The sequence below is a fragment of the Girardinichthys multiradiatus genome, chromosome 17 (genome assembly GCF_021462225.1).
Source record: "Girardinichthys multiradiatus isolate DD_20200921_A chromosome 17, DD_fGirMul_XY1, whole genome shotgun sequence".
NCBI lineage: Eukaryota > Metazoa > Chordata > Actinopteri > Cyprinodontiformes > Goodeidae > Girardinichthys > Girardinichthys multiradiatus.
This window is the reverse complement of record NC_061809.1, coordinates 21,331,166-21,352,911: the sequence shown is the minus strand read 5'-3', so window position 1 is coordinate 21,352,911 and position 21,746 is coordinate 21,331,166. Positions and strand designations below refer to the sequence as shown.

The 21,746-nt window shown below is 40.8% G+C and overlaps 1 protein-coding gene across 5 annotated transcripts in view; it reads left to right on the top strand.

The window, feature by feature from the left end:
• Window positions 1-21,746, top strand: part of uhrf1bp1l (UHRF1 binding protein 1-like) — a 36,353-nt gene that overhangs the window by 5,678 nt on the left and 8,929 nt on the right. For 2 of the 5 annotated variants that reach the window (XM_047389510.1, XM_047389511.1), the window contains exons 2-17: window positions 6,531-6,693; window positions 8,160-8,198; window positions 10,784-10,875; window positions 11,149-11,338; window positions 11,427-11,567; window positions 11,798-11,965; window positions 13,676-13,856; window positions 14,710-14,793; window positions 14,887-15,048; window positions 15,127-15,273; window positions 15,428-15,546; window positions 15,935-16,076; window positions 16,211-16,404; window positions 18,467-19,213; window positions 19,652-20,292; window positions 21,382-21,465. In XM_047389510.1, coding sequence (XP_047245466.1) covers window positions 6,531-6,693; window positions 8,160-8,198; window positions 10,784-10,875; window positions 11,149-11,338; window positions 11,427-11,567; window positions 11,798-11,965; window positions 13,676-13,856; window positions 14,710-14,793; window positions 14,887-15,048; window positions 15,127-15,273; window positions 15,428-15,546; window positions 15,935-16,076; window positions 16,211-16,404; window positions 18,467-19,213; window positions 19,652-20,292; window positions 21,382-21,465 — 3,294 coding nt within the window. Of the gene's footprint in view, window positions 1-6,530; window positions 6,694-8,159; window positions 8,199-10,783; window positions 10,876-11,148; window positions 11,339-11,426; window positions 11,568-11,797; window positions 11,966-13,675; window positions 13,857-14,709; window positions 14,794-14,886; window positions 15,049-15,126; window positions 15,274-15,427; window positions 15,547-15,934; window positions 16,077-16,210; window positions 16,405-17,190; window positions 17,613-18,466; window positions 19,214-19,651; window positions 20,293-21,381; window positions 21,466-21,746 lie in introns of those variants that run through there. The other 3 variants (XM_047389513.1, XM_047389512.1, XM_047389514.1) reach the window with 3 other exon arrangements.

Here is a 21,746-nt window from a genome sequence, read left to right as displayed (position 1 = left end):
TAATTGTTTGCTTCAGCTGTGTCTGAGTCCACACCTGGTTTGCAATGTGGGATCTTATGAAATATGTTATTCAGAAGGTTGACTAATGCTGAGACTGCATAAGATCATTAAAATGAATCAGTCTGGTTCCTTTTAATTCAATTAAATAACCCTTGTAAAGTTCGGAACTGGACCCAACTGATTGAAAGAGGTTTGCTCAGTGTGATGCACTGTGGTTGCAGTTTTTCTGTTCACCGTTGTGCATCAAGTTATTTTTGAACAAATCTTTTTTTATAAGCCATTCATCTTCATCATAACCCATCTTCAGTAACTTCTTTTGAGCATGCAGTGTTTGTATTGATAGCCCGGTTCTAAATCCGAAGCGAGGAGCCGTCGGAAATCCCAGAAGCCAGTACCAGGAGAGGCCAACCCAGCTTACCTTTCTGGGAGGGACCTGTGGGCAGACGGATCTGCTGTTAGAGCTGAAGCGCCTGTCCATTCAGCCAGAGAGAGGTTAAGGTGACCAGAACACGGAGCAGAAACAATTGTTTCTGAAGAATTAAATGGCTTCATTTGACCCAAGTAGGCACATCTTTCTGTGGTTAATCCCTGAAGTTCTGGCCCATTTATTAGATGACCCGTCAGCTTCCAAATCATTTTTTTCTTACAAAACCCATTAGATCATAAAACACTTAATTGGACAATCCGAATAATCCAGATTGTGATATGAGTGTTTAACAGACTTGAACAATTTTAGGTGTTGAAGCTTATTTTTTTAGTTTTTTATTTACAGCTTTTGTCCTGTTTTAACTCTGCAAACGAAGAGTTTGAAGGAAAAATAATTTGTCTCGTTGGTAGTTTTTTTTTTTTCAGTAATAGGAGCTAAACATAGGCTACTATAACATGTGATTTCTGTGTATAACTTTCAGAAAACTTGCATTTTACATATTTGTTTTTCTCATAAATTTCAGAAATAAAAAGTATCTTTTTCAGGGAGCATAAATAAATATAATGTAGGGAATGGGAGGAATATATTTATTCTCAGAAGCATTAAACTTCCTAAAATAACAGTTTTTAATATTTCAGTTGGCAAGCTGCAAGCAGAGTCTATACGGCTTTAGCTGCTTTCCAGCATTACCTTTTATAAAATGTTACTGCAGGCCTAAGTTAGAAAGGTGAGAGTTCACATTCAGATGCTTGGCAAAATGCAATTAAGAAACTGTGAATGGAAAAAACCAAAAGTGAATACGAATAAAGCCATTTAATTGCCATGTTACTAAAATAAGCAAAAACAAAATGAGACTTGCTCTAAAAATCTCTTTTTACATTAACCCTTTAAAAAATTAGTCTTTAAATTAAATGTATTAAATTTCATCACACATCATAATGATTTTTTTATTTATTATTTTAGTTTAAAATAAAATTGTTAAAAAAAGCCCATGTTATTTAGGAATTAAATGTGTTGTAGGTTTTAAATACACTCTATTCCAAAGGTACTGGGCACCTAAATATTTTATATAGCGCCAACTCCCAACATGTTATCTCAAGGCATTTTTAATACAAAGTTTTTTAATATGACCATTTTTCTATAAGCACATTTTTGAGGTCAGACACTGATGTTGGACATGAGCGCCTGCCTCACAGTTTCCACTTTAATTAATCGCAAAGGTGTCTTGATAAGTTCTTCCACACAAAGCTAGCTCACGCTTCTCACTTGGATATATTTATACATCCAAAATGTCTTGCTATGCTGCAGCATTAAGAGCCCTACCCCTGCACCCTAATCCCTTTAGCACTAAACCTTGAGATTGACACAGTATAGTCAGAGAAGTGCTGCTCTCCTGGCGACTACCAAACCCAGACTTGTCTGGATTGCCAGATATACTGTTGCAGCATGTTAAGTTACTCCAGAGGTCTGTAAGGTCACCAGCTTAGCTACAGACTCCAGAAGTAATGTAGCTAAGCTGCTGACCTTCTCACACTGCATGTCAGCATCCTCTGAACCCTCTCTGTGTTTTCACATGGCCTTCATGTTATTCATGTTATTGTCAATAACTTCCAGCTTGTTATGATATCACTAACAGTTGACTGTTGAATATTTAGCAGAGAGGAGATTTCCCTAATAGACTTATTGCACAGGTTGCATCCTACCACGGTTCTACGCTGGAATCCGCTGAACTCCTAAGAGCGACCCATTCTTTCACAAACACTTGTAGAAATGGTCTGCATGCCTAGGTGCTGGATCTTCACTGCTGGTCACTTGGGGCCATGAAAGTGGTTGGAACCCCTGACGTCAATCCTTTGGATGGGTGCCATGTCTTTTGGCAATGTAGTATTCATCCATGTACTCTTTTTCCATTTTCTTATAATCTTGGCGAGTCATCCTTGCCAGCCTCGTCTTTTATTCTGTCAGAGCCTCAGTATTTGTTGAAGAATGATGACCTCAGTGAAGAAATCTGAGCGTCTTTGTCCAGCTGCCTCACTGCTTTCAAGCTAAATGTGCTGCTAAACGATTTAGAGTTGCATTTAGAGCGTGTTGCTTTGTCAATATTTTATCCTTCAGTAAACTCTTCCGTCTGATTAAAATTCTCGTTCCTTTACAACTGAGGGATGCCCGGTGAATGTTTGTTGAAGACTCCGTCTCCGTTTCTGTCTGGGTAGCTAAAATAAGCTGGTTGTTGTCTGACTCACTGGTCTTTTTTTCCTTGAGGCCAGACTCCAGCTGGCATCACTGTCACTGGACTGCACCACAAATTCATCATCAGTGAACTCAGAAAAGCTGTTTCCATTCTCATTCACACAGTTTGGTGCCCCAGTAAGTCTTTAGTATGTAGTTAAGGAAAACAATACATCATAAGCTCACAGCTCTTTACATTCTTTGTTTTACAAAATGACAAAGTATAAGAGGGGCTATTTTCATATGTCTTGAATGTGTGTCGCCTTCGTTTTAGGAGCAAACATACATGTGGCTTGCGTGGTTCATTTATGTCCACAAGGAGTGGACCGGTTAGTTTCATATTGGCAGACAACCATGCAGCTCTGTAATTATCACCTGGAAGCAACTCGGCAGGCTAATATTGTTCTGGTGTAAATAGATAGCCTACTGAGGCTAACAGTAATCATTGGTGTAAATGTGTTGTTGGGTTTAGACTTGATCCAGGCTCGCTGAGTATTTCACAGAGACCGGCGCAGAGGAACATTCAAACTACCTACAACAAAGTGGCAAAACTTCCATTTTACCTTTTTAAATGTGGCCTTTAATCCTAATGCAGGTTATAGACAGATTCTTGTGAATCACAGGAAGTTAATACAGAAAGAAATATTGGCAAGAGTTGATGATCAGAATAGACTTTGACAACATAAGAGATATTTTTAGATACCTCTTAAAAAAATAGATATTTTGTTCCATCTGTTGGGACAAGAGCCTTCTAAATTAACCTTCATGTCAAAGGCCACGGCTCTCTTTATCTTGTTAGCCTTTAAATGGGAGGAACGCTGGTTTGGATATTACTGTTGAGCTGTTAATATTTCAGTGGTCTCCTGTAACGTCTTTATGAACCTAGATTTGGTCTGATGAGCTCCGTCCTGCTGTCTGGGATTATGGCTGACGTCGACTGAGAAGAGAAGGATGGGAAAAATTACACTTAATACCCTCTAAATATTACTGTTGTACTAAGAGATGACAAACGTCTTCAAGTGTGATTTTCTTTAGCTTTAACTTCAATGTCACTGATAGCATCACTGCTGATTACCAGCATTTTACAGAATTACAGTATTGATTTATTTATGGAGTTGGGAGCAGAAGGGGACCAATGAGAGGCTGACAAGCCAGATAAGGAGCGAGAGAGTAAGCCAAACTAGCTGGTTGATACTTGATCAGCAGCTTAAATGAATATTTCACTCATCACAAGGTTGAGAGGCTCCTTCAACATCATCCTCAGTGGCAAACTGAATGTACCTTTCTCTGGAAATTCATTCATTATTCTTTTATTTTTATTTTTATTTTTTACTTCTGCTGTGTCTAGGATCTGTTTATGACCATAAAGCTGAGTAATTTACCTGGATGTTGAAATTTGGGTTGTTAGTTAGAGGAGAGTTTCTTCCTGGCTGCTGTTAATTAACCTCTGCTCCTCATTATGTCTCCTTGTAGATGTAGCTTTCATCTTCCCAACTGAATCCAGTTACTGAGCGGTGTATAGTTTGCACATCTTTTATTTGAAATGTCTTTTGATTGTATGCAGCTTTTAATTTGGGTTTTAAAAGTCAGAATATCCAGGTTCTACGTTGGGAAAAATAACCAGGTACTGCTCCTAAAGTCAGAATACTGTGTTCATTAACCTTTATTATCACGTCGATGTACTCTGCCTTCGGCTGGAAGATTTAAGAACTATAATCTTCCATGATTTAAAGATGCTGGTTCCACTAGTTCACAACTCTCCCATCATGTGCCTTTGTGATAATTAACTCCTTTATATGGAAAAGGGGAAATTGAAGTGTCACCAGATCCGGCCATTCATGTGCTTTTGGCTTAGTGACAAAGCTTTAAAGCTGCTAGTAATAAAGACGCCACCAAAGATTTTGCAGAGATCATCGGCTAAGAATCTAGTTGCCCGACTGCTTTCCATAGATTCAGCCTGACCAGGTAAAAATGGGTTTTCCTTATTGATGGCATCTTGGAGTTAGCTTCTCAGACTCTAAGGAATGCTTTCTACAATAACGGGTGTCTTCCACGCCTAATTCAAACGAGTATGGATGTTTGCCGTGCTCTTCCAACCATAAACAGACCTCCTCAAGCTCCTCATGTCTAGTTGATGAAGTTAACCCCTGAATTGAGCCATGAGCTTGTCTATTAGGCTAGCTAGGAGCTCACCAACTGTGTCCAAAGTGAGGTTCTTAGGTGGGACGTTAGGAGTGCAAAGCAAATTGACATCTTCAGAAAGATTTCGAATGTAATCCGATCAAAAATAGTGGAACTACTGCTTACTATATGTCTGACCCATAAGGCCATCTACTGGAAGTGCTGATGTCACAATGCCACATAGTCACCATCCTTCCCTTAAAATCCAACCTGGCTACCATTCACTTAAAACATAGAACAGCATCATTAGTTTGTACAGTTGTGGTTGTCTGCCCGTTGGATGATAGTGAAATCTAGGAGTTGCTCATTGGTAAAACATTCCAATAGACTGAGCTGCAGAGAATAATGGGTCAATATACCTTTTAGTATCAGGCCACTCTGCTAACTATTAACTTATAGTCCATGGGGGTAGAAACACTCAGGTCATAAGCATCAAGGTTGTGGACTTTGGTCTCTTTATCAATGGGAACATTTTCCCCACAGAACATAATAGGCTGGAACATATTTTATTACCCCGGCTGTTTGTGTTGTGGGTGCGAAACCACACTGTTTGTGTAAATTATGTCCACTACAGTCCTCAGAACTGCCTGCAGGAGTTTTGCTGCTTTGGTACCGCATTATAATAGTCAGTGTTTTGTTTATATCTTAACTTTCATCTGTACACTGAGACAATACTCGTTAACATTTACAAAGCACAGTGAAGTCAGACCATTGTAGTATTATTCTCTCATTGTTTCATAGTGGTGACAGTTAAAAACCAAACCAAAGTCACTCCAAACTTTGTCAAACTGTGATTATCGATAAACAGTGCTGATCCACATGACCTGTTCAGCTGCTTAAGAGTATGGGAGTGAGGAAAAATACTCCTGGCTGTGTCCAAAACATATTTATTTGCCAACATCCTCATCAAACAAATTTTATATTTAGACACACAATCGAAGTAAACGAAAAGCTAAATGATGATGATTTCCTTGTTCAGGTAAAAATAAGTACTCTACGTGTTAGGAACAGCTAGCATTAGGTATTTTGCATCTCCTTGGAGGAATTCTGGCCCATTTGTCGTTGCAGAATTCTCCTAATTCAGCCACATTGGGCATATTTGAGCTTGGTTGACCTGTTTAAGGTCACATTACAGCATCTCAAACCATTTAAGTTCAGTCTTTGACTAGGCCACTCCGAAACCTTTTATGTAACTAAATCTGACATAAAATATGTGCTAGAAAAGAGTTTAAACTAGAAAATAACTGGAACAGAATACTGGGAATACTTAAATACTAAGAAATGTTTTGTGCCATCCTTCCACAAAGCTCCACCATTACATTCAGTGTAGTTTGACAACTGCTACCCTTCATACTAGCAGGGTGTTTTCCTGGGGAACATTTGTGCCCGGGTAATCTGATTTGGCCCTGGTTCCTGTAGTGGAAACACACCTCATGACAAAAACAAATAGACAAACCAACTAGAAACTAGACACTGCTGCGGGATACTACTTTTATTTGACCATTGGCTTATACTAAAAAGTGAGTTAGGACATAGTTTTGCCACATAGACTGCTTTCCAAACCCTTATGTAGGTGTTTTTGTATCAACATCTCATGTACCAGCAGCATATCAGGTAACGACTGTTTGCCAACAACTCGGTACCCATAAATATCCTCAGCCTCTAAGCTTCGCACTACCCTGTTGTCTTCTAGGTTTGCTAAGAACCTGTCACCTGACAAGATCAACCTGAGCACGCTGAAGGGGGAGGGCCAGCTGACCAACCTGGAGCTAGACGAGGAGGTCCTGCAGAGTCTGCTGGACCTGCCCACCTGGCTGGCAATCAACCGTGTGTTCTGCAACAAGGCTGCCATCAGGGTGAGGGCCTCCGTCAGTAGATTATTCATTCTGATAAGTGGTGGGGGGAAAAAAGTTAATCAAAATTGTGCCCCAGACTAATTTTGTCCTTCTGCCATCCTTCTATCACACCTATTCTGCTATCCAAACATCTGCATTTTTTGTGTTGAAATGCATACCAGCTACATCCTGCAAGTCTTACATGCAATATCTTTGGCCTATTTTACTCTTTTACACTCTCTCTCTGTTTCATACAATGATCTGTTCCTCAGTTAAGGGTCAAGTCTGAGAGCAGATTTTGACACACCCTGGAAAAACTGAAAGGAGCTATATAATTTACTTCTTGTATGACTGCACATTGGCTCAGACCAAGGTCCACATTCCTCCTCTTCTCTTGTTCTAAGCTTAATCATTCTCTTTAATAATTTTAACTCACTTTTAGTAGCTATTTTGTCAGGGAACAACACAGTTAACAGTGTCCTTTGTTCATCCTTGATTGCCCCCTTTGTCCTCAGTATTTATGCAGACTTAAGCAGTTTTTTAGCTGTAATCATTTACTGGAAGTATTTGTATTGTGGTAGATTTGTTTATGACAGGTGGAGCTGGTGAACAGAAACCATTTTTAAAGCTTGGATACATTTAGTTTTTGTTTTTAAGTTTTTAGTTTCACGCTGGTTTAAAAAATGAGAACACAGATATTTATCTCACTTCCTCACATGTTTAGCTCTCTGTCTCTTGATGTAGCTTCCTCTTATACAGGAGCCTAACTCAAGACTCTGTCCTATCAAGATTAATGTTCTGCAAGTAGAAGATATTTGTTGATGGTCCTTGTTAAAGAGGTTTACAAATGAGAACATACACAGCACATTCCATGCTTATTTGTACACCGGGTAAACGTGTGGGAGATACCATGCACTCTGACAAGGTTTCGAGAGCCTTTGGAAGAGGAATCGGCCCACAGCATTACAGATCTTCCACCGTACTTCAGCTACCAGCAATTACTTCCTAAAGGTGTTTTTCCCCCACCTGAAAACCTCTTTAAGGTTGGATTTTCCTACATTTATCAGTGTGAAAATATGCTGCTGCAATGAAAGATCTATTAATATTTATAAATGGTTTTACATACCTTCACTGTGAGTGCAATCATTTTTTAGGGTGCAGTTTTACATTTCAAACGCAGATATACACTGTTGTTGGTTTTCCTTTCAGGCTCAGTGATGCATGCGAGCTAGCACCCCCTGCTGGCGACGTTGAGCATTTCTGTTGCACAGCAAAGCAATTGAAATGTGTTTAATTCACTTTCAGCGTCAAACCCTGATATGTGACTCATGCAACAAGTTGCTGTTTAAAAATGTAACTTGCCAGTGAACACATTCTGCAGTGTAATTTGACGTGGACTGTAATTCATCTGGCTTTAGTACTTTTCCCTTCTGTTTGTCCTGCTTTGATTTGCTGGCACTAAAAGTCTGTTTTCTTTTCACCAACAGATACCATGGACAAAACTAAAGACTCACCCAATTTCTTTGGTAGGTTCTTATTTTTATATCATTCAGTCTGCAACAGTTTATTATTTTAAAGCTTTCTTTATTGATAGATAAAGTTAAATTAAGCTAAATTGGCAGAACAGAGTTTCTCTTAAATATTATCTGAAACATCTCACTCCGCACTCCCATGGAGACAGCAGGAAGTATTTTGTTGTACTTTGTCTTTGTTGGAAAAGGATAAATTGAGCATAACTGAATCCAAAATTAAAGCAATCTCCCACTTACTGTGCAACAACAGCAGGGTCTCTTTGCAATGTATTTTTCATTGTGGCTCATAGATGAATAATTTCTGCTCTTTCTTCTCTTTGTCTTTTGTTGTCACATATGTAGAACCAACTGGAACTCTGTTTTAATTTACACGCCGTTTCTAAAGAGGTTCCCCATTCCAGTTATTGGTGGAAGTTCAGCTGCTGGGCCATGTTAGGCCAGAATAGTATAATGACCTTTTAAACTGAGTTACATCTAGTGGCTGTTCAAGAAACGTTTGTTGCACTCTATTTCAGTAGCTTTGTCTTCCGATGCCAGATCTAAGGTGCTGTTTTTATTGTGATAGCTTTGATAGCCCAGTTCTTCTTTGTGGCTTTGCCATGGCAGCCATCTTTCATGGCGCAGGTGTCAGGTTAACAGTCTCCGTCCCAGGATGGTTGTTTTTCCAGCAGTGACATTAGCTCCATCTCTACTGCTGTCCCCCCTTTACACCTGGATGTTGTATGGATTCTAGCAGCTCATACAATCCATTTAGAAAGTATTCACAATCCTTCATCTTTTTCTACATTTTGTTACCTTACAGACATTTACTAAAACCAACTTGACTACAGTTTTTGACACAAAATCATTAATAATTAGAAACTGAAACAGGTTTTCAGACATATTTGTAAATGTATTAAATATTTAAAAATAAAACGTACATATTTATTCACAGCCATGACTTAATATTGTGTCACAGCACCTTTGGCAGCAGCAGCCAGTCTCAGGTCTTCTTGGGTATGTCCCTACAAGCTTGCTTCACCTGTTTCTGGGATGTTTTCTCCCATTCTTCTCTCCAGATCCCCTCAAGCTCATTGAGGGTGGATGGGCACCGTTGGCAGGCAACAATTTCTGGGCTTTCCAGCAGTCTGGCCACTCAAGGACATTCACAGACTTCTCCTAAATCCTCTAATCTGTCATCTCGGCTGTGTCCTCTTAAGTTATTGTCACTGGAAGATAAACCGTTGCCTTTGTTTTGAGTTTCTAGAGAACTCTGGAGGCTTTCTCTGTATTTGGCTGCTGTCATTTTACCCTCTATGCAGACAAGTTGCCCAGTTTCTGCAGCACAAAAACTCCCACATGGTATGATGCTGCCACCACCATGCTTCACTGTAGGGATGTTGTTAGCCTTATGATGAGTAGTGTCTGTTTTGATGTTGGGAGTTTAGGCAAACATATTCTAGTTTGGTTTAATCAGACCAGAGATGTTCTGCTTTTCTTGGTCTGTTCCTGCAAAAATCAAGCCAGCTGCGGTGCTCATCTGGCCGTTCTACTATGATGGCTATTAGCAGTTATTTTCCTTCTGGATTGGTCTCTTATCTCCGAAAATAACACTGGAGAAATGTCTTAGTGAGTATTGGGTTCTTAGTGACCTCTCTTACTAAATTCATTCTTTCCTAACTACTCAGTTGGGCATACAGATCCAGGGAGGGTCCTGGTGTTTCCATACTTCCTACATTTCCAAATATTGGCTTTTTGGGACCTTCAATGCTGCCATTTTTTTTTTTTTGCATCCTTCAGCAGATGTATGCTATGTCTCAGTCTGGTCTCAAAGCTCTACAGATCCATTCGTTATTTAGTTTCTGCTCCGATATGCACAGTTAACTGTGAGACTGTACATTGGCAAGTTTGTTCCATTACAAATTATGTTCAGTCTACAGTTGTAGAAACATCTGAACGACGATTAGTAGAAACGGGATATACCAGAGTTCAATTTTGAGTGTCACAGCAAAGGGTGTAAATACTTATGTACCTGTAATTTATTTACAGGAATGTTTTAACATGTGTTTTACTTAGTCAGTGATTGGAAACACAACTGAAAAAAGTACAAAACTGTCCATAAAACAGGACTGAAACATTTTGTCTGATAGGATCACAGCACAACTAGGTTTAATAGAAAATATATTCACAGTACTGCAAAGTAAATTAAACTGAAGACTTAAACGTTTACACAAAATTCTTCAAATGGTGGAGGGCTTACTCTGTAGTTACCAACCATTTATTTCATTGACCAACACAAAGTAGTCTAGAATGGTGAAATGGACACATCACTTCGACCACACCATCCCACTGTGAAACATGGTGGTGGTAGTTTAAGGCTGTGGGGATGCTTTTCTGCAGGGTAGACTTTATGAGGAGATTAGTGGATCTAAACACAGGGCAACCCCAGAAGAAAACCTGTTGGAGGCTGTAAAAGACTTGAGATTGTGGAATATATTCTGTGTATATATATATGGTAGAGGTGACTAACTGGCTCTTGTAGTATGAACGCTAAATAATGTTTGTTTGCTGTCAAGGTAAAGCTTTGCCTTCACTTTCAGAACCTGGATAAGGTGATAATGGAAATGAGCACGTGTGATGAACCCCGTCCACCTAATGGTCCCTCTCCCATTGCAACAGCATCTGGACAAAGGTGAGCTTTTGCTGTTTGTCTTATGAAAATAGTTAGGTGGATTTTGTTTTTAACAAGGTAAATGAGCTCTCTGGTGCCAAAGGTTTTCTGTTGTTAACCCACTAATTGCTGTAAAACCCTCAACCAAAGCAGAAAGATGCATCAGCATATAACTAAATCAAATTTAAAAGCTCTGCTTTGGTTGCCTTAAACAGGAATTTCTATCCAAAAACACATATTGGCTCATATTATTTTGCTAAGAGCTGCTAATCACCATGTTTGTTGTCTGTACAGTGAATATGGCTTTGCTGAGAAGGTGGTGGAGGGCATATCGTTATCCATCAACTCCATCGTCATCAAGATCAGCGCAAAGGCTTTTAACGCCTCCTTTGAGCTCTCCCAGCTGCAGGTGTACAGCGTCAACACCAGCTGGAGCATCGGTGACCTGCGGTCCACCCGCATCCAGGATCCTCAGAGGGGGGAGGTGGGCGCTCGTTCTTTTCAGAGCAATTTGGGTTTGATTAGACCTCCTTGTTTACAGCGCTCTGATTCATTGCTGTGTTTGGCTCCAGATCCTGACATTTAAAGAAATCAGCTGGCAGATGATCCGCATCGAGGCTGACGCCATTCAGAGCGCCGAACACGAGATGCTGAGTGCTCCCATCCGCCTCATCACCAACCAGTCGAAGATCAGAGTCACCCTTAAGAGACGGGTTAGAACCACACACACACCAAAGTGTACACATTTGGATGGACCAGCCTGCTCTGAGCGCTAACTTCTTCTTTTCTCATAACCATTATCCCTGTGTGGCTTCGCTGTTTGCAGCACTGCACCCATATTATTTCGTACAAGGATAACTTGTTTTATGAAGCTTATCAGATGCCATCAGTCAACCTCTATTTGAGTGTTTCATGTTTATTTAAGCGGTTCTTCTTGATGCAGATGAAAGACTGCAACGTGGTGGCTTCAAAGCTGATTCTTATCTTGGACGACCTCCTGTGGGTGCTGACCGATTCCCAGCTCAAAGCTATGGTGCAGTATGCAAAGTCTCTCAGCGAGGCCATGGAGAAGTCTGCTCAGCAGAGGAAGAGCATGGCTGCAGACGATCAGGTATGTGAACTACCGGTCAAATGTTTTAGAACACCCCAATTATTTATTGCAATTCAAGTTGTTCAAGTCCAATGAATAGCATGAAATGGCACAAAGGTAAGTGCTGCGCTGCGAGAAGTAGTAAATTACACAAACCTGAAAAATAACGTACGTTTCAGAATTATACAAAAAGGCCTTTTTCGGGGGACATGAAATGGTTTAACAATTAAAAGCTGGTCTGTCGCAATGAAGCTTGATCAGGCTTTGAAAGCTGTTGCTCCTAATTTCTACAGTTTTTCCAAAGCCTTAATATTGGAGGAGAGACAGACCATAATAACACTTGTAGGTCTTTCCTACAGAGAAGTCACAAAGAAAGTCAAGGTGTCAGTGAGTACAGTTTTCTTCATCATCAAAAGGCACTCAGAAACTGGGGAAAGTCTGTCAGGAAGAGATCTCGCGAACCCAAAGCCAAAGTTTCTGAGAGTTAACAGCGTGCGTGATAGGCGGCTCACAGGACAACAGCTTCAGGCACAGCTTAATAGTAGTCGTAGTTTTAACTGTGAAGAGGAGAATTGCAGTAAGAAAGCCTTTGCTAAGACATCAGAATAAGACAAAGAGGCTTGCCTGTGCCATGAAATACCGCCACTGGACCACTGAAGACTGGAAAATGCATTGGACTGGTCTGATTAATCAAAATTTGGAATCTTTGGTTGATCACGCAGGATCTTTGTACGACACAGAGTTGACAAAAGAATGGTTCCACAGTGTGTGGCTTCAACTGTGAAACATGGAGGAGGAAGTGTAATGATCTGGGGCTGTTTTGCTGGATCCCAAATGCTTACTTCAGCATTCTGCAGAGCCATGCAATACCCTCTGCTGTGCACCTAGTTGGTCAGGGGTTCATCCTACAGCAATATAATGACCCAAAACATACGTCGAAGTTATGCCAGAAATACCTGAGGAAAACACAGCATACGAGTCCAAAGTTTAAAATACATTTGGTCTTTAAATTGATTCCATGATTTCCTTTTTAACTCCAATTTCTGTTTTTTACTATGTCTTCATTTTAGAGTGCAAAGACATTAATTTAGATTTTCAATAAAAAACAGGAGAAATTGTGGTGTTCTAAAACTTTTGACCGGTACTGTAATCATTGCACAAATGCAGTCAATTTACTATGTTTTGCACATAGTTTTATACTCTCTAAATCTGTTTCTCGCGGCGAGTTTTTCACTGAGCCAATCTGCTGATGCCATCTCTGTCACTTATTGCTGCTTTCACTGAGTTCATTTTCTTTCTATTTAACCAGAAAAATGCTGAAACATTATTCTGCAACTCAAAATTCACAACCATCCCTCACCCAGCAGATTTGCTTCATACTGACTTCAGGTCTGAAATTTAATCTGGCATGCCCTCTGGTGGAGACATCTAGAAAGGCACAATTTGCAGCATCTTTCACAATTACAATAGGTGTTAAAAACCTAAACACATTCATTTTTTATTGCAGTTGCATAATCCTGCGCAGAAAAAAATAAAAACCCTACCTATAACTTTAACACAACACCGATGGAGGATCCTGTAACAGGCTAAATCAAGCATTTAGGGATTCTGGGGTTTTTTTCAAAGTAAAACCATTTCAGCAACAGCAATAACACTTCATTACACCTTAAAAGGATCGGTAGCTGTACAAAAAAAGCAGAAGCACTGAAAGATGCTGTCCGTGGTCGCCAGGTGTCATCGCCACCACCTACAGCCCAACAAGTGCGCACCCAGCAGGCGTCCACAGCCGCTGACCAGAGTGCAACCATGGCCAAGCTGTTCAGCGCTTACGATGTGTGTGAGACCTCCCACCACCTCCAGGTCACACACCTGGACCTGCACATCTGTGATGACATCCACGCCAAGGACAAAGGTATTAAATACTGTGACTTAAAAGAACAAAATGTGGAAATATTTATGTAATGTAAACAGCCTTTGGATGTTTTTTGTTTTACATTTTGTCACATTAAAAACACAAACTTTTTATTTTATTGAGATTTTCTTGTATAGACCAACGCTAAGTAGAGCGTAATTGTAAAGAGGAAGGAAAATAATGGTTTTTAGAAGGTCTTTACAAAAAAAAGTGTTGCCTGCAATTTTATTCAGCCAACCTGGTTTAATGCTGTATGTTTAGGGCTGCTGTCCTGCTGGAAGTTGAACCTCCTCCCAGCTTCATTTCTTCCAGAATTACCAGTTTAGCTCCATTTATCTTCCCATGAACTGATCAACTTCCCAGTCCCTGGTGGAAAAACAAATCCACACAGTATGATGGCGCCACCACCATGTTTCACTGCGGGGTTGGAGTATTCAGGACAACCTGCAAACATCTTCCAAATGTTTGTTGTCTTCCCTAGATGGCTTGTGATAAACTGCAAACAGAACTTCTTCTGGCTTTCCTTCAACAGTGACTTTCTTGCTACTCCTCCATAAAGGCCTGAGGTGTGGAGTGCAAGACAAATAGTTTTCCTGCCAGCAGATTCTTCCACCTGAGCTGTGGACCTCTGCAGCTCCTCCAGATTTACCATGGCTGGTTTTCTGGTTGATCCTCTCCTTGCTCAGTTTAGGTGATAGGCTTACATATTTTGAAAACGTATTAATCATTTTCTTTCCACTTCACAATTATGCACTTACTTGTGTTGGTCTGTCACAAATCAGAAAAAAACATGGAAGTTTATTACTTTTGACATGCATCCATCCAAGTGTTATGTTTTCTTTTCTGCTGAAAGCTACCAGTAGGAGGATAACAGGTGGAGCAATGCAGCTTTCCTTTAGCTCCATCACCTTTGACTACTATCCTTTCCACAAAGCAGGTAAATGTGTATGCCTTTGTTTCTGTGGTGTTATAACGTTTTTAAAAAGAAATCTTTAGCCATCCGGTCTCATGTTTGCCTTTCTTTTCTCAGGGGACAGTTGTGTCCACTGGATGCACTACAGCGAAGCAACTAAAACTAGAGAGAGCTGGGCAAAAAGTCTGCTGGATGAGTTCCAAACCAACGTAGACAGTTTAAAGAGTGCGTTTCGAGACCGACAAGGCCCGGGTGCTGCTCACAGCTCCCCACATCATGGTAAACAAGGACACTTTATCATATACTGCAAATGATAGCTCAGCAGGACATCATCCCTGTGGGTTTTCTGTCCCTCAGTGTCCCTTAAGGACGAGGTTTATGAACCTCTAGGAAGTCAGGAGAAAGCAGAAGGAGAAGTAGGGCTTAGGGAGGCAGATGGAGGACTCCTAGATTGGAGCCCCCACACACAACCTCCACCCCAGTGCTGCTGGTGCCTAGAACCAGGTACCACTGTGTGTGTGTGTTTGTGCGCACAGCTGGGTGCGGTGATGCACACTCGCTGAAGAGTCAAAAGGGTTCAGTTTGTCTCTGTGCTTTTGCTTATATATTCTTTCCTCCCTCATTCTCTTTTCTTCCCTGTCTCCTCCTTTCTCACCAGGTAAGATAAACACCTCCTCCTCCAGCACTTCCTTCAGCCCTCCACCCCCTCAAACTCCAAAGACCCAGCTCATGTCCAGCTCGTTTGTTCTCAGGATGGCAGACTTCAGCATCTACCAGGTCACTATAACAAACTCTGCAATGCCTTGCGAAACTATTCACAGCCCCTAAACGATTTACTCTTGATGATCTTTAATAGCCACAGATTTTAATTATTTAGGATTTCATGTGACTAACATAAAATCTGATATAATTGTGAAATGGAAGCAAAATTATAGATGTTTTTTAATACAAATCTGAGGTACACCTCTGTATTTATATACTATCTAATTAGTAGACACTAATTACACTATGTACTACTTTGAGTTAGACACATGAAATCCCAATAAAATATACTGATGTTTCTGGGACAAAATGGTGTGAATACTTTTGCAGGGCGCTTTATGTAAACCAGCTGAGGCCGTAGTTGTACAGACATTTTTTTATTAACTTGGACTTTGTTCTGCAGGTGTCAACAGCAGACCAGCGGCGCTCCAGCCCCAAGACCATGATCTCCTGTAATAAGAAGTCCTTGTACCTTCCCCCGGAGATGCCGGCCATCCATGTTGAGTTTACAGAATACTACTTTCCTGATGGAAAAGACTACCCCAGTAAGAGATTAACTCCATTATTTTTCTGGCTCTGTTTCTCTCATGTCTCATGTTTTCTTCACTTTATATCAACATTTTACCTAAAATTCAACATCTTCTCCACTGGTCACCTCTTTCTCCTTCTGCCCCCGCAGTTCCTTGTCCCAACCTGTATGCCCAGCTTAACGCCCTGCAGCTGGTTCTGGATCCTCGCAGTCTGGTGTGGATCAACCTCTTCGCCCTGGAGCTCAGACAGAGTCTGGAGCAGTTCATGGAGATCTACAAGCTCAATGACTCTCAGAAGCCTGATGAGCACGTTGACATCAAGGTGGATGGCCTCATGCTAAAAGTAAGAACTAGAGGTGCATGAGCTTTTATGACCATTTAAGCAGACAGGGCCTTGCAAAAGTATTTACACCCCAGAACTTCCCTCCATTTTATCGTGTTAAAGCCACAAACTTGAGTGTCTTGTTTTCAAATTGCTTAAAGTACTGTGTGATTGTTTAGTGGATGGAAAATTATAAATGGTTTTTCACATTAATTTTCAACAAAAACTGTTAAAAGTTTGGTGCACAACTATGTTCAACCCCTGTGTGTCAATACTTTGTAGAGCCCTTTTTGCTGCGGTTACAGCTAAGGGTCTTTTGGGGTGTGTCTCTACTGTCATAATGAGGTGAGATCCTGCCATATATCCATGCAAAAATATAATAAATATCACACTTATATCAAAGAAACATAAATTTGTAAATATTCACATTTTGACTGGGGAGGCCAATTTGGAGTCCAATATTAATTCTCTTCTCTTTTGCAGAAATACAAATTGTAACAAATAAAATGAATACATGATTTTTAAATATATATGATCCTTGATTAAATTATGATTTTTACACTAACTGATGAATAGTCATGTCATAAGATTTGATTTTTATAATGATAAGTGATCCTGAACTTTGTTAACATGTATAATGTTAGCAAGATACTGTTAATCAATTTAAATGTATAAAAGGAAGGTAGAAAAAAGAAGGCAATGGTTTGGATCTGTGAACTGAAGTAAACACTGTGACTGAAAGTGAATACTGTTTAGCAGGAACGATGTTGGAACAATATTGTAAGACTCAAATGTCACTGTTTTAAGATGGAGTGCAAGGCTGAGTAAGGATAAATGCTGAGAATTGGGCAAGAAGGGAGTGAGGAGCAGAAAATCCTTGTGCAACAACTGCAAACGACTCAAGGGCGATGTCAACATCCTAAACTAACGGAATGCTAGGGGAAATGAAAAGAAACAAGCTGCTCTATAAAAAGGGTGAACCCAGGACTTCAGTTTGCCTTCCATCCAAGAAATCAACTTGTTGTCACCCGAAAGATCCATCTGAGTGGATGTGTGGAAGATCCTCCATCACTTAAAGCCTCTACTTCAAACTCCCCAGTCTCAGCATCAGGGAACGTTAGGTTACGTTGATTGACAAATTTTTATTATTTGATTATTCTGTGTTGCTGAATTTTATGCTGTTACTGACACCCGCAAACTCATTACCAATTAAAGCATGCAAAACTTTAGAGAAGTCGTGGACAATTATTTGTGTCACTTTATAATTTAGTTCTTCAATGGTAGTAAAGATGTCTTGGTACATGGTTTTAAAATGATTATGCGAAGTTTTTAAAGGTTGCCTTAAGCCTAAACTGGTTAAAACAACACCTCTGGGACTCATGCCGAGTCACTAAAACTAACCTAGCCCAGGTACCAAGTGCAAGTTGTAAAATTAGTGAAGTGAGCAGCCGTTTACAGATCCGACCGTTGTGATTGGCTGACTATGGGGGGCTACTTGGTCCAGCAAATCAATCAGTTGGGGGTGACGTCTGGATGTAGGCTGCGAAAGGTTAAGTGTGTCATTTTCTGTCACCAGCTTGAATATATTCTCCAGTAAATCCTGCTCGGTAAGATCCTTCAGGTTTAGGGACATCTGGACCCGTTCGATGGAGAGCTGGTCTGAGCAATCCTCTCAGAATCAGAAAGTAAGAGGGAGGGCTATAGCTCATCACACAATGAAACTACTAGTGTGTTGCACATCTAAAAACAAAAGTTTGGCCAATTTTCTTTGCCAAATATCTCAAGCTCAACTCTAACCAGCTTCCTTGTATCTACTGATGCAAAGCATTCCCACAGCATTATGCTGCCACCACCATTTTTACAGTGGAGATGCTTTATTCAGGAGGATGTGCAGTGTTAGTTTTTCCTGCTTTACAATTATGCTTTATTTATTTGTAAAATTAAAACCATATATAATTTTGGTCTGTCACAATTTTGAGGCTATAGGATGAGAACATGTATAAAAGTTCGAAGCAATTTAAAATGTTTTCTCAGAAGTGTTTATTGGTTGTTTTATTTCATTTTTTTTTTTGCTGTGCGTTAGCTGGTGGTTCCCACCGATCAGGATGCCTCCTGTGCTGCAGACTTGCCTTGCTCCATCTCAATACAGACATCAGAAATGGTAGCCACCAACACCCGACACCCCTCCAACTGCACCCGATCCCACCTCGAGGCCGTGCTGCAGGCTTTTGAAGGGGAGCCCTTCTTCTCTCCGTCTTTCTCCTCTTTCCCCCGGTCCCCATCCTCTGTGCCCATTCTCCACCCTGCCTTCCAGCAGCATGCTCATGAACAAGACACCAAGCTGCACAACATCTACCGAGGGTTGGTGGTGCCCACGATGGGCGCAGACGCTCTCAAGATGCCTGCAGCCACTGACTTTTGGGTCCTGCACTTTGCCCAGTTTTGGGTGGACTATGAAGGCACCCGTGGAGGTAAAGGGCGGCCGCAGCCATTCGTGGACTCGTTCCCTCTCACTGTGTGGGCTTGTCAGCCTACAAAGCTTGTCCAGCATCAGGAGAAGCTGAAAGACTCTGCAGGACCAGGACTGTCTAGAAGTTCGTCAGTGGAGGCAGTTGCGCGTTTGCAGAGGAAAAGAATGCTAAAGGAGTATTACAGCACGGATAGTGCACCAGCATCAACTCTCTGCAACAATTCAACACTGCTGCAAAGTAACGGGCTCCATAAACCCCACTCATTGGATAGTCTGCCCAACTCAAACTCTTCATTGTCATCAAGTAAAGATGCAGATGTCCATCTGTTGGTGCATGTCCAGAAGCCTTTAAGCGCTCAGGTATGTTAGTGTTTTCTTTTAAAAGAACCAAGAGATGAACCAATCAGAGTTGTGTGGTCAGTATCAGTTGTCTTTGGGGCTTGGGTTCGCTTGTTTTCTAATATAACATTACAGACTAAAAGCTAAAACAGACAACTATAGCTACTATAAATAGCTCAGTGATAGCCTTGAAACAGGAAACGTGGTTGCAACAGATGCTTTTTGTAGATCATTGCTGTTGTCTTTCTGCCTCGGCATTGGAGCAAAACGTTGCTGACGGCTCCACGACGACAAAATACCAGAACTTCCTAAATGTTTTACATTTAATCAGTTACCTGATTCTATATCTTGTTCTGCTCTTGCATTTTTGATTTAGTTGTTTATTAAATAATAAAAGTTGAATATGTCATATTCAGATTATTATGACCATATGCATAAATAGTCCTGTTTGTGTTTTAGGTGAGCCATCAGCAGTATGTGTTTCTGATGCACCTTCTGCGCAGCCTCAAAACCCTGCAGCAAACACTACAGCAGGATCTGGAGGAGATGGCCTCCAAAAGAGAACACAAAGACACATCCCGCCATCCTGCCGACCACAAACCCTTCACCTTCTGCTTGGGCCTCCTGCTCAAAAGCGCAGAGGTGTCCCTCCTCATGAAGCCTATACCGCAGCAAGAAGGTTCTGGATCTCCTGTAGGATCAGAGCTCTCCCCCTCAGAGAGCAGAGGAACTTTGGAACCAGCAAGTGATGCGGGAGAGGGCTCGGTGAGGGGCAATGAAGAGTCTGGGTGTGAAGACAGAGGAGCAGCTAAACAGTCTTGCACTGTAGACCAGCTGTTATGTGGCTCTCTTCCAGAGGAGGGAGCCACTCTGGGTCCTACCCCTCTAATTCCCTCCTCATCTTCTAGGGAGAGGACTCCATCTAAAAATACTGAGAGGGGGGCTGCAAATGAAGGGGGGGAGGGTGTGGTGGATGGGTCAGCAGCCGGGGCTGAAGTGGGTTCTCGACTGGACTCCAAAACCATTGTGAGTGACCCTCTTTCTGACTTAAGTGACAAAGAGAAGCCTGCAGCTGCAAATATGCCTCAGTCAATATCCAGGTAAATTTCTCCGTTTATTTCTCATGTGCACATGTTCTGTTTGTAGAATATGTAAAACGTTGATCTATTTAGGAGGCTAGACCAATTGCTTGTCTTTTTATTGGTCTTGGTAGTTCAATGTTTTAATGCATTTTGGGGCTGAATAAAAATGTTTTTTTGCATTTAGTTTCATTAAATTGTGGATCATTTTCTGAAAATCTTAGATAACATCCAGTTTGGGTCTGTTTTCATATGGAATATGACAGATTATGACCACGCCAAAATTACTAATTGATTCTACTGAAATGTAATATTGAGTCTCATAACCGTATTTCATGCAGCAGTTTCTAGAAAATTAAGTTGTGTGTATTCAAAAAGTGGATGAAAAAAAATATCACATGGAATCATGTTTCTGCCCAGAAAAGCTGGGTGCAAATGGACCGAAAGTGCAGAAGTATTAAATTTCAAGGGGCCCGTATGACCAGAACCAACCAGAGCAGTGGTGTACCTTCTTCGGTTTATGTTTAAAGAAATGTATTTTCCATGTAGGAATGTCAGGTTTAACTTGTTTTTGTCACTGTTTATTTCTCAGTAATTAACTGCTGTTAACTGCTGTATATTCCAGCATTGCTGTTACATCACAGATACGGTTATCACCTATGTTGTTAGGCGTTTCATCAAACATATGCCTGCAGCTGCAGGTAGGACACATTTAGCATAATTGGGAACAAAAGGGGCATCTTGATCTTAACTGCACCCTTTCACAAACTGATTAATGAAGGAAAACTATATACAACATGCACAGTTATTTTTGTCCTCATAACAAGTGACTCTCTTCTTACCTGCGGTATGTTTCTTAGAAGCTCACTATCATTAACCTACATGTCTTTCTCTCACTCATCCAGTGTGTCCTTGAACACAAGAGCTTTGTGTTTAAACATCCAGTTTGTCTTAACCTGTTTCTGTCGCATTATAAGTGTCACTGAGTCATTTCATGTTTTTTCTGATTCATTGTCCATCATTTCTGAACTCATTAACTCTCTTTTCTGCCTCTTGACTTTCACTTTGACCGACGCGAGGTGTGTGTATGTGTGTTTTCTCTCTACCAAGGAAGGGAAGTTTGTCTGTGCTTTCTGATCTCCTCAGCTCCTCAAACTCCAGCAGATCCACCTCCCTTTATTCCATGTCTAACATGTAAGGCTCTGGGTCTGTGACTAGATATATTAAAAAGCTGACTTCACACCTGCAGTGTAAGGTGTGCACAGCATAGAAAGCTCCCTGATTTTTATTTCCACTTCAGTTCTCACAGATGATAACGTTTTCTGAGTTTTGTTTGGTTTGCTTTTTTTCATACTCACCTTTCTCCACCAGTTAGAGTACAATCACAGTACAATCTAGACAGGTCATAAGTCAGACACAGGGCTATTACTAATACAGCATTACCTTTTTATAATTCGAAATTTCTTTCAACTTTA